At 40.2% G+C, this 13,501-nt stretch overlaps 1 protein-coding gene across 1 annotated transcript in view; it reads left to right on the top strand.

The window, feature by feature from the left end:
• Positions 1 to 396: 396 nt before the first annotated feature.
• The window catches only part of dmrt99B (doublesex-Mab related 99B), a 130,544-nt gene continuing 117,439 nt past the window's right edge, over positions 397 to 13,501 (top strand). Inside the window, exon 1 of the mRNA XM_068227836.1 lies at positions 397 to 937. Coding sequence (XP_068083937.1) covers positions 397 to 937 — 541 coding nt within the window. The remainder of the gene's footprint in view (positions 938 to 13,501) is intronic.

The raw sequence follows: 13,501 nt of genomic DNA, 5'->3' as shown, positions 1-13,501 counted from the left end.
GAGTAATTGGTTTCTGAGTACGGTACAAGGAGTCTTTGCATGATAATAATTTCAAGAACTCTGACTTAATATGTAATGCAAATGGACACTGTGTCATTTGAGAGTGGGGCTTGGCAGGCTCCCCTCTCTCCACAGTTGTTTTGGAACAAGACAATGTTCCCAACTCTCCCCCATCACGTAATCCAGAACTGTTCCTATTTGTAATAGTGGCTGTAGGCGCGGCTTGTCTCGCTCCAGCCAATGGGGAGCGACTGCGCCGCCTGAGGGGGGCGTTCACGAGGCGAAGGATTGGCGGACTGGCGTGGCACAAGTGCGACACAGTAACCTTACGGGGCGCTACGGTAGCTATACGGGCCAGTGTTAGTCATGTGTTGTTGTTAGACGTGTGTGCTAGCCATGAGCTTGCCTAGCGGTATGGACGTGTCTGCGCTGATGTCTCAGCACCCTGTCCTGGGAGCTATCCCGCCGGCGTTCTTCCTGAGGGCTTCAGAGAGGTACCAGAGGACCCCAAAGTGTGCTCGGTGCCGGAACCATGGCGTGGTGTCTGCCCTGAAAGGTCACAAGAGGTACTGCCGCTGGAGAGACTGTGTGTGCGCAAAGTGCACGCTGATAGCCGAGAGGCAGCGTGTGATGGCCGCTCAAGTGGCGCTACGGCGTCAACAGGCGCAGGAGGAGAGCGAAGCCCGGGAGCTCGGAATGCTCTACTCGGGGGCGGTTCCACCTCCGCCGCCTCTCGCCGCTACCAACGCTGCCGCTGCCGCCGCCGCCGCTGTAGCTGCCGCTGGACAACCGCAGCCGCCCCCACCACCAACACAACCACCACCTCCGCAAGATCTAGGACTTGCTCTAATGCCTAGGGGAAGATCTGCCTCTGAACAACCAGCATTCCCTGGAGTCGAACACCAACGTGACCTCGAGAGCCCAAGCGAATATCACAGTGAGTACGCTTCTTCTTTATATACCTTAACCCTTTATAGAGCAAGACTGTTTTTAAACATTTTTCGTTTACTAGTCCACTATTATGCCTTTGCTGGCAGGACGTAGTGTTTACAGAGCTCTATGTCTTCTGGTATGGGCTAGAATAAATTTGTTACTTTCATTGACCTGTCTCAGTCTCGTCTTTTGCTTTGACGATAGACTATGAAAGTGACCGAGGTGTGAGCGATTCTAGTAATACCGTTCCTTATGCAGCCAGTCCCTGTTATGAATGGTGTGAAAATATTAGTCATAGGGTCGGTTGGTGCATGCAATTCAGTGGGCTTGGCAGACTGATTTGTAATAGCAACTTCTGGTTTAGTGAGGAAAGCAATGGGAAACAACCTCACTCCTCATTTCCCTAGTATGCCTCTTCAGTGACACCTAGGCTATCTATGACAGCTGTTGGTGGAGCTGTTGAGGATCAAATCAGCCTTCTGGCTGAATACCCAACATACACACACACATAGGCTACATAGTCCACTATTCATAATACTGCATTGAAATATTCATATTTTCACTTTTGTCTGGCAGAGTTGTGAAGTGATTTGTCATGGCTTTAATAATGTTATTGGCTTTACGTCCTACTAACTACTTTTACGGTTTTCGGAGACGCCGAGGTGTCGGAATTTAGTCACGCAGGAGGTTTTGTACGTGCCAGTAAATCTACCGACACGAGGCTGACGTATTTGAGCACCTTTAAATACCACCGGACTGAGGCAGGATGGAACCTGCCAAGTTGGTGTTAGAAGGCCAGCGCCTCAACCGTCTGAGCCACTCTGCCCGGCTGTCATGGCTTTAATTGAACAATAGACCTTAAATATCCATTAGAAAAATAATTCATCGACATGCTAAAATATAATATTAATAATTGACACAACGGAAATAAAATGCCGAGCATTTACTGACATAAGTTTAAATTAACAAATTGTCTTAACTTTTTGTTAAACTGACCATAATATTATAAAACGAAACATCCAAGGAGATGGTAGACTACGTGCGCATGGAATACATCCTACTTGAATAGCCTATATCAAATCGTCTTTATAAACAGTTAATCGTTCTCACTGCTCTCAAATTTAAATTCTGCGATATCCAGATAATAATTATGTCCGGGTTCTTTCAGTTAAATTCGTTAGCGTGATAGTGATAACATAGTTCGTAAATTATTCTACCTGTGACCTACAGAGGATTAAGCCAAGTAGTCAGATTTGTTCTCCCTACAACCCAATTCAAGTTAAAATGACAGTTCAAACGATGTGACGAAAGAGAACATACATTTTCTCACCATTCAGTAACTGGACCCCCTAAACGGTTTGAATAATAATTTAATTTTCCATTAGGCCAACTACGTTATAAAGTAGTCTTTAATTCGTTGCCCTTCGCAATGTAAACAATGGGATTATTCATAAGAGTGAATTTCAAATAGGTTAATTAATTATGGACAAATATTTTTATTCACTCCTAAAAGTAGGCTACATAATTATTTTTTACATATACTAACGAAACAGACTTCTTTTAAACGAGTGCAGCATAACGTAGGCCTATATCTTCTGATATGAATGTATCTTTTTGTTTTAATACCGTCCGGCTCCATGGCTAAATGGTTATCGTGCTGGCCTTTGGCCATAGGGGTCCCGGGTTCGATTCCCGGCAGGGTCGGGAATTTTAATCATCATGGGTTAATTTCGCTGGTAAGAGGGCTGGGTGTATGTGTCTTCATCATTTCATCCTCATCACGACGCGCAGGTTGCCTACGGGTTTCAAATCAAAAGACCTGCACCTGGCGAGCCGAACATGTCCTCGGACACTCCCAGCACTAAAAGCCACATGCCATTTCATTTTTTTAATACTTCCATTTGGAACACTTACACATCCAAAGACACTTTAAAATGCTTCAATTCATACATTCTAAATACATTCTTATTGCTACCGATACACCAGACTCCCCTTCATGCAATGGCAAACGTATAGGCCTACATTTCTTACAAATTAATATTAAATTAGTTCGGCTACATAAATCTTACTAGTAATCCGGCTTCTTGACTTGTTAGCGTACTGGGGTCTGGTTCAGAAGGCCCGAGTCGATTTTCGGGAAGACCGAGATTTTAACTGTGTAGTCTAGGCTATGGTTAATTCCTCCAGCTCCAGGACTAGGTTTTTTGTTTATATTAATGACTTACATTTCTCTCCATCTATATACGACACATAACACTACAAACCACCACCGAACTACACAATAATGAATAGCTACATTTTCCTCTCATAGCACTGGCGTCAGTAAGGCATCCGGCCGTAAACCTGGGCCAAATTAACATGAAGTGTCAACCCTAATAAACTGTAGAAAGGAAAGGCTAGGAAGAAGAAGGAATCTAAATATTGCTACGTGTATGGATGGAAAAAGCATTGTGTGTCATACGAGTGTAAAAAAGAAACTTTATACACTCGGTGGAAATTAGCACCTGAGGCAACTTTCCACTCGTGAATAGATTCCTAATTCATTCCAGAGTAGAGTAAATAACTAGTGTATTTTTTAAGCGATTCTGACTATTAATGGTCTTAACAGACGTCGGGGAATCGTATTTTCTCCCACAAAAACCTTCAACGTGCCTGAAGATATCAACACGGAGTTGTCGCATTTAAACACCCTCAGATATTACCGAACTCAACCGGTATCGAACCTGTATTTCGGTAACAGAAATCCTACGGCTAAGTGACGACGCCTCGGCATCGGCACGACATAGTTTCTTAATGGCTGTTGTCCTTAGTTTATGTCTCTGTCGATGTGCTTTATAGACTGTTTGTGGAAGGTATAGGCTAAGAGCATTCCTTCAGCCTCTCTAGTTTACGTCATCACTTTTAATTTAAAAATTGTTATTTATTTATTTATTTATTTATTTAATTTATTTAATTTATTTATTTAATTTATTTATTATTCGCTAACCGACCAAGTAGGGACCACGCTCTTTCGTTATTCATTCTGGTGTTTATTTAGTTTTCGTTAGATGCGGTAGGTCTCTAATTAGCACGCTGTGTGGAGCTCGGCGTTCATCCGACTACTTTACACCAGTGATCCATTTCGCATCTTGGAAAGTCCCAAAATTCACGAAGCCTTTTCTGAAAAGATCCCGTTTGTATGCGTCTTCTAGTCCTAGGCCCATTTCTTCCAGGTCTTTCTTGGCGTTAACGTACCAGGAAATTGTTTTTTTCTTTTTTTTTTTGTATTGAGTTACAATTGTCAAAAATGCGTTTTGTCCAGTGAGAGGCGTCCATCCGTCATAGGTGACCGTAGAAGTGAGCCCTGGTTTTGCGCATTGTGTCCGTGATCTTTTCTACCTTAGACTAGATTTCGTGTCTTAAAATTTTCTTATGTATGTTAGATCCCGTTTTTGTAGTTTCGGCCAAGTAAGTTATGTTTGTGGGGAACCATTTCTCTCTTTTTTGCTCTAAGATAGTGAGCGCACATTGGTGAGAGAAAAAGGCATTCTGACGCATACAGAGATACCGGCTTGACAATAGTGTTGTAATGATTTCTGGTGCCTTTTGTTTTTTCCGGGTAGTTTGAAAACCTATGCCTACCTTGTTTTCCTGCTAAGTTGTTTTCATTGGATCCACTCAGACTCGCTGGCTGAATGCTTAGCGTACTGGCATTCGGTTCAGAGGGTTCCGGGTTCGATTCCCGGCCGGGTCGGGGATTTTAACCTTCATCGGTTAATTCTAATGGCCCGGGGGCCGGGTGTTTGAGCTGTTCCCAACATCCCTGCAACTCACAGACCACACATAACACTATCCTCCACCACAATAACACGCAGTTACCTACACATGGCAGATGACGCCCATCTTCATTGGAGGGATTGCCACACGAAATTTTTATTATTACGAAAGTATTTAAACTTATGTACACGGTTAATGTTCCATATTTTGTGTTTAGTTAGATCGCGCTGTCTTTGTTGTTTGACATATCCGTAAGCCTATTTGTTCTGCTACGTCTTTCAGCATTATTATTATTATTATTATTATTATTATTATTATTATTATTATTATTATTATTATTATTATCATTGTTTAGGGGCTGCCTAACCGAAGTGGTAAAGGTGTGCTCAGTTCACTCGGAAGAGCGTGGTTTCGATTCCTCGTCAGAAAGTTAAAACTGTAGAAACAAGATTTACACTTCTGGTAAGGCACATTCAGTCTCGAATAAAACTGAGTACTCATTGAAGAAAACATAGGCTATATCGGCCTTGCATCTTCTGGTAAAGTCTCGAAGATTATTTGGCTCATATGCAAAAAAAAAAAAAAAAAAAAAAAAAGTACTCTGGCTGAGTTTTAGTGTTTAAGTTATCTGAAATACATTTCTGTGTGTGAATTGTTATAAACTTACGAAACTTTTCACGAGTGATATGGCTTCATTTAACAACTATTTTTATGACACCGTGCTCGATACAGCCAATCAAGTGCCGGAGTGTAAAAGCTGCCCATAAATAATCAAGTGCCCTAACATGTATTATCTGCCGACCATGTTACGAAATTAAATGTTCATTTAATGTATCAATTCATTTCATTTAAGTGGAGTTTTGAGCAGGTTTGAGAATGGTAAGTAAAGTTCAGAATTTCCCTCAAAATTCCGTTCCAATGTGTGGCTCCGAGAGTAACACATTATAAGCACGCGTAATCCCTGATAGGTAACCGCATCTATAACCTTTGATAGTAATTTGAAGATCCAACCAGCCTCTGGGCTGAATACTTGACGTGCAAGAAAACATAATAAAATGAAGCACTCGACTCGGTCTAAGTTTATATTTATTGGCCTACGTAGTGTTCACCTTCATATAGGCTGTAGTCTGTAATGTGCCTAGGCCTGGACGGATAGTCCTATGCTATTAAAGGCTTTGTCTCATTTTTATATCTTTCCCAAGACACACAGAGTGGTGGATAAAATGGCACAATAACAGTTCCCATAGCGCAATCTTGTGATTGCAAATTGAATTCCTCGCTAGGCTTCTCACCAGGGCGATCGTAGTCCAAATACCCACCTAAGCACGTGATATTTTCGAAATAAAAATTCAAGTCTTGATGATATTGATTCCACATAGAACTAACTTATGTCTTCTAGCTTATGATTTAAAATTACTGATAGCCTAATGAAACCTTGATTTCTGTAAAGTCGTATTTTAAAAAGAATTTAATCGATTGCAATATGACTTGTATACCCGTCAGTTCAGTTTACTTGGGAGGATAACTAGGACTATAATGATAGCGAGTTCGTGTTAAATAACATCTGTTTATCGAATCTCAAATATATTGAAGTCCGGGTCCATGGATAAATGGTTAGCACGTTGGCCTTTGGTCACAGGGGTCCCGGGTTCGATTCGCGGCAAGGTCGAGAATTTTAACCATCATTGGTTAATTCCGATGGCACGGGGGCTGGGTGTATGTGTCGTCTTAATCATCATTTCATCCTCATCATGACGCGCAGGTCACCTACGGGTGTCAAATCAAAAGATCTGCATCTGGCGAGCCGTACTTGTCCTCGGACACTCCCGGCACTAGAAGCCATACGCCACTTCCATTACACTGTGGGATATACAAGATGATCGCAGAAAATAAAAATAGGCTACCATATATAAATATGTTGTATTTTGGAGCGCAATTTATGGTCTATATCCATCTATAGTCTACCTGCTATCGAAATATCAAGGCAATATAGCATAGCCTAACCAATTAGCCTACGTATTTCTTCCTCTTGTAAATGTATTTTTTGCCATTTGTTTGCAGACTTACATGCAATTTTTCGGGCGAGAGAGAAAAAATAACACAAATTTATTTCTTACCGTTTAATTAAGCATTAAACAATTATAGTAACTATAGGCCTCTACATTTTGAGACTCCAATGAAACACAGATCAAAGATCTAAACTGATGAAAGAGGAATTTGGTGCTGAGAGCTTTCGGTGGTAAACACGATTGGTAGGCGGATTCGGTGGAAGTGGTTGTTGGCATTTGGGAGTGAACGGCGTTTCTTAAACACAACATCTGTCAGATATACAGTATAGATTAAGTAAGAAATAAAGAACAATTTGGGTCAAATTTCCTTATCGGAAAATCAAATGTTCATAAATATGTCTTACATCGTCGTTACGCCTTGAAATTCCGTTATTGTGACAATTTTGAGGGAAGAAATACCGACCCGCAGCACATGTGTCACTTAGGACGAACACACTACAATACGGAACCTTAGATGACAGAAAATTTCTGGACAGAATTCTAGGCTGAAATATTATCACATAGTGGTTTTTCTATCTCGGCTATGGCCATCCATCAACGGTTGTTAATTTCAGATAACCGCCAGCCATAAGACATAGGCCTACCCTGCACGGTTGCTAGGTAACGTTGTCTGACCACCCAGCCATATTTTGCATCACCGCGTGCACGGTTGCTACGTTACACTTCCGTCACACGTTTTGTACATGGCACTATTTCGTTATACAAATTTTCGTGACCAAAGATACTTCATAGTTGTGGGAAAAAGGGACATGAAAGGTAGCCTATCCATGATCACGTTTGGCACAAATTTGAATGAATTAGGCTATATCTTCCTGGTCTGGACTGCTCGTGGTAATCGATTATATTCTGCTTCTGTCTTTGAATAATGGTGATAATCACGAGATTAGATGTCTGAAAGTAATGGATTCATGGTCTTGTTCTATACGATACTTATTGTCATTAATCTCAAAGCCTCCCGAAAGTGTTCTCGATTCTATTTAAGAATAGGCATGCACTATATATAACATAAATTTAAAGTGTTCTAATTAAATTCCTAAGATATCTAGACTTTATTTCTGTATCTGAAGAACTAGTGCAAAATATGTGACACATAAATACTAAACTAAACAAACAAGAAAAAATGAACTATATGGTAGGAGAAATCAGCAAACCTGACATTTATATAGGACTAATAGTCTATATAAACTTCTTTATATGTAGACCTACCCTCTGGAAGTAAGGGAAGTAATTCAATTTTCATTAATAGGGCAAGCAGAACATATCAGATAATTACCGGTAGTAAATGCCAAATATGGGTCTGTTGCGAACGAATTTGTTTTATAGCCTATCATTATTATTTATAGCAGTGGAAATGTTCTGTTAGTGGTAAGAAAAACACGATTAACAAGGTACAAAATAAATAAATAAATAAATAAATAAATAAATAAATAAATAAATAAATAAATAAATAAATAAATAAATAACGGGGATGCATCGGATGAAAACAAAACAATCTTTAACGCGGTCATTTCTTTGCTCTGTTTCTAAGTACAGTATCATAAGTTGTGGACTGAGAGGACATTTAGTTACGAGAATGTTGAGTTTTGCAGACTCGTGGAAGGATTAGGTTATATTAAAACACATTTCAGGTTATATTAAAATACTGAAAGCTTTTAATATAACTTAGAGAGGACGAAAGAAAATATAAAGCCTAATCTAAAGCAATTTGTTTAAACAATAATAAAACAAAAATGTAGCCTAATTAATTTAATAAAGTTGTTTCTTTTTCAAGCATTATTACAGTAGGCCTATATGAATAATAGCTGAAAAAATAATAAATTTAATTTAAATTAATTTAAATTAAGTTTTTCTTTTTCAAATATTTATGTTATCTTTTTCAGGTTATTTATAAATTTATTTATTCAAAATTAGTTTCGGCAGACTGAAGAACCTAACAGTTACTTTAAAAAATCTGAGAGGAACTTCCGCAATACCATGCCCTCATTCCTTTATTTTTTCGAGCGACCTACATAGAATCTTTAGTCTTTTGGGGTGAAAATATGTTATCTGACAAAAACGGAAAGAAATGCAGTGGGTGAAGAGCCTCCGTGGCTCAGGCGGCAGCGCGTCGGCCTCTCACCGCTGGGTTCCGTGGTTCAAATCCCGGTCACTCCATGTGAGATTTGTGCTTGACAAAGCGGAGACGGGACAGGTTTTTCTCTGGGTATTCCGGCTTTCCCCTGTAATGTTTCATTCCAGCAACACTCTCCAATAAAATTTCATTTCATCTGTCGTTCATTAATCATTGCCCCAGAGGAGTGCGTCAGGTTTCGGCAGCCGGCACAATTCCTATCCTCTCCGCTAGATGGGGCTTCATTCATTCATTCATTCATTCATTCATTCATTCATTCATTCATTCATTCCATTCCTGACCCAGTCAAATGACTGGAAACACGATGTGGATTTTCAATGCAGTAAATGACGAGTTGACGCGAGATGAGCTGTCCCATCTTCAAAAGCGCTTCTTGGGCGTAGGCTAGATAGGAAATTTCCCCGTACAAATCACTTAAACCCGGGATGTTTTTATAGAGCATAACAGTTGTTCCAAAAATTACTGCCCAGCTCGACCAGTAAAAAAAAAAAAAAAAAAGTAAACTCGTGACCTCATCCCGAGGTGGTATAGCTCTTTTCAGACACACCCTCAATGGAGGTGAACTGCATGTACCATTTCAACCACATACCAGCCCTCCTGCCAGTTTTAAATTTCTGTCAGTACCGGAAATCGAACTCGGGCCCCCGAGGAGGCAGCTAATAACACTAGCCGTTACGCTACGAAGGCGGACGATTCGAAAAGTGTAAGTAACATACAGAAAATAAAAGTCTTATTTAATGATTTATCTACTACGAAAAGAAAAGAGACTTCTGCAGGTGTCCAGTATTACGGAATGTCGAGTTACAGAGAGTCGCATTTCCGGGACTCTACTGTATTCATATCAATACGTATATCAAAAATGGACATCATTATAACTTGTTAATATATCATAAGTGATGGATTTGTATTTAAATCTTGCAGTTATTACTATTGTAGCCTACATACTATAGACTACTAAAACCACAAAGATACTTAGTGCTTTCTTAAATATCAAGCGTACCTTATCGGGCGAGCATTAAAGATACCTTTTGTGTTTTGGCATTGTTGAAAGCGAAGAATATTTTAGTTAAATATTAAATAGGAAAATTGTCTCTATTATTCCACCCTCCGATCAAGGTAAACAAATACTCACCAACTGAGAGAAAGCATCTGAAGAGTTCAACTGTTTTTTATTCATTTGGGTTCTAGAAGTGAGGTTCTTTTGATTCTCACATATTAATCGTCTGCTGTTGTAAGAGGCGACTAAAAGGGGACCAGGGGCTCTCAACTTGGAGCGTGCTGAGGAAGTGCCTGCGCGGTTTAGGGCACGTAGCTATCAGCTTGCACACGGCCAAATCGCTCGGTAATCCTTTTCTAATATTCTTGATAAACAATTACAAATATTGCACTTTTTTAATTCATATTGAACCCTTTTGGTCCAAAAGGGTTCAATATTTATGACCTAAAGGAAGGTCAGAAGTTTCATTTCGCAGTGACTGTCTAGTTGCTAAACCTTCGCTGTTCGGGCAAAAGGTCACATCGTCGCTGCTATGCCAAAACCACGAATGTGACAATGTTCTTCCAATCCATTATTTCCCTTAAGACTGGTCACGCCTCCCAGCCATATATTGATGTACAATCCATCGGAACAATTTTCGCTGAGTTCATTTCCCTATGCGCAAATGTAAAGAAAAATGAACCTTACTGTATCGCACTCTACGATCATAGTTTTGTACTTAAGGTTCATTTTCCTTTACAACTTAGCAAACGAAAAGGAACACAGCGAAAATTGTTCTGACGGATTGCATATCCATATGTGGCTGGGAAGAGTGACCAGTCTTAAGGAAAATAATGGATAGGAAGAGCATTGTGAGATATGACCTTTTGTCCGAACAGCGACGAAATATCTATAGGTAGTGTGCGTACTTTTCAAACAAGGCAAATTAGGCAAAGGCAACTCTATTTAATTTCAAGATTTCTTAATTTCTCAGGCACCGGGCGATTTGGCCATGCGGTTAGGGGCACGCAGCTGTGAGCTTGCATCCGCGAGATAGTGGGTTCGAATCCCACTGCCGGCAGCCCTGAAGATGGTTTTTCGTGGTTTCCCATTTTCACACCAGACAAATGCTGGGACTGTACATTAATTAAGGCCACGGCCGCTTCCTTCCCATTCCTAGGCCTTTCCTATCCCATCGTCGCCGTAAGACTTATCTGTGTCGGTGCTACGTAAAGCAAATAGCAAAAGCAAAATTTCTCAGGCGATTCACTCGGATCAGGTCCAAAGCACTGTGCCGTTTAGTACGTCTACGAAATCTCAGTCAAGTAGTAGCCTAATAATAATAATAATAATAATAATAATAATAATAATAATAATAATAATAATAATAAGAAGAAGAAGAAGAAGAAGAAGAAGAAGAAGAAGAAGAAGAAGAAGAAGGAGAACAATATAATAAGAACAATAAGAAAAATGAGGTTGCTAATTTTTGGACATAGCCTATCTATACAATGGATCATAACAGATTGACAAAACAGGTATTCAATTAGGCTACCTTTGGGAGAAAAAGTCAACGAGCTGGATACAAAATGTCAAGAAATATGTAGGAAGAAATTAACTAAGAGACGATGAAACTATGGAAAGAAGGATTTTTAAAAAAGAGAGTAAGAATTTAAGGTTTCCAAAGAAGAATCAAAAGGAAACCCGGTCCAAAGTAGTCTCAGGAAAGAAGAATAAAGCATAATGCAATAGTGAAGGAGTAGGCCTACTGGGAAGAACGGAAAAGGAAACAACAACAAGGAAAAATTAACTGGAAGTGACGTGGCCCTAGCAGTCCACATCGTAAATAATAATAATAATAATAATAATAATAATAATAATAATAATAATAATAATAATAATAATAATAATAATAATAATAATAACGTGATAGCCGAGTGACATTGATCATTGGCTTCTCGCCAAGGTACCTGGTATTACCTGGACGCACCGGATAAATAACCGAGTACTTGGGTATTAGCCGAATGGATCGGGCAATGACCAGGTAACCAGGTACTCTAATACCTTGGTATCACTACGACGCTTTTAAAACAAAACCTCGTAGGCATATCTCCCAATGCTCTTCCTATCCATTATTTTCGTTAGGACTTGTCACGCCTCCCACCCACAAATGGATACGTAATTAATCAGACATTCTTGTTGGTGTGTTCATTTTCCTATGTTAATCTATGAAGGAAAATGAACTTTAAATGCATTATACTGTAGGAGTGTCCGGCTCCATGGCTAAATGGTTAGCGTGCTGGCCTTTGGTCACAAGGGTCCCGGTTTCGATTCCCGGCAAGGTCGGGAATTTTAACCATAATTGGTTAATTTCGCTGGCACGGGGGCTGGGTGTGTGTGTCGTCTTCATCATCATTTCAACCTCATCACGACGCGCAGGTCGCCTACGGGTGTCAAATCAAAAGACCTGCATCTGGCGAGCCGAACTTGTTCTCGGACACTCCCGGCACTAAAAGCCATATACGCCATTTCACTGTAGGAGTGCGTAAATATGTCATGCAAACATAACGTACATTCTACTTACATTTCTATAGCACGAATGTTCCTCGCATGTCATATTTTATCAGACTTACTTTTAATTTTAATCAAAATGTAATTCAAATTTTCCATAACGGCAAACATAAGAAGTCTAATTTCTCTGAAAACAACAAAAACTCAAGCATGCTGTAATTTGAATCCCAGAAGCAGTGAAATGAGTGTTGTCAAATAAGTTTACGGTACGTCAACACTTTCACAAAGCCAAGTTTGTCTCACACCCTGACGTAGGAACCATAATTAACGAAATTACTTATGTGCTACGACAAACTCGCAAGCACTGCAATTATGGTAATGCCAATGCGGAAGACTATGTGGCCATTGAGATAAAATATCAACTCAGTAGCCTACAGTAGACCTGCAGTAGTTACATTGGCAGTGGGAATATCGTCGTTGAAGAATCAAAACCTCGTATGTCAAAATGCTCTTCGTATCCATTATTCTCCTTAAGATAGGTCGCACCTCCCAGCCACATATGAACATGCAGGCCATCAGAACAATAATTATCGTCGTGTTCCTTTTCCTATGCAAATGTGTAAAGGAAACTGAACCTTACCGTACCGTACTGTAGGAATGCGTAGATAAGGGAGTCTTTCACTGTCAGGCTCTTCGTGGCCCTTCGTGTTCGATTCCCGGCCTGGTCGGAGATTTTATCCTTAATTGGTTATTTTCACTGGTTCGGGGACTGGGGGTGTGTCTTCCTTAAATTAAAAAAAATGCAAAGCAAAGCAAAGTCACCTCCGTATAGACCATGAAGGCCCTTGAAGGAGTGGAAGGTAAAGGCTATACGCCCGGCCGCCTTTGCCCCCAGGAATTAACCTGGTACTCATTTTTGGTATAGGCTGAGTGAACCTCAGGGCCATATGTACCTCCGGAAGTGGAAATCTTATTTCTTAAATTTTACAACTACCTGGCGGGGATTCGAACCCACGTCCTTCCGGGCGAACCGAGCACGCCTTTACTGCCTCGGCCAGGCATCCCCTAAACAGAAAAAAAGAAAAAGGAAAAACAAGGAAAAAATAAGGAAACATTAAAGTCGATGTC

The sequence above is a fragment of the Anabrus simplex genome, chromosome 5, assembly GCF_040414725.1.
Source record: "Anabrus simplex isolate iqAnaSimp1 chromosome 5, ASM4041472v1, whole genome shotgun sequence".
In the NCBI taxonomy this organism is placed as follows: Eukaryota; Metazoa; Arthropoda; class Insecta; order Orthoptera; family Tettigoniidae; genus Anabrus; species Anabrus simplex.
This window is presented reverse-complemented; position numbering and strand designations above follow the sequence as displayed.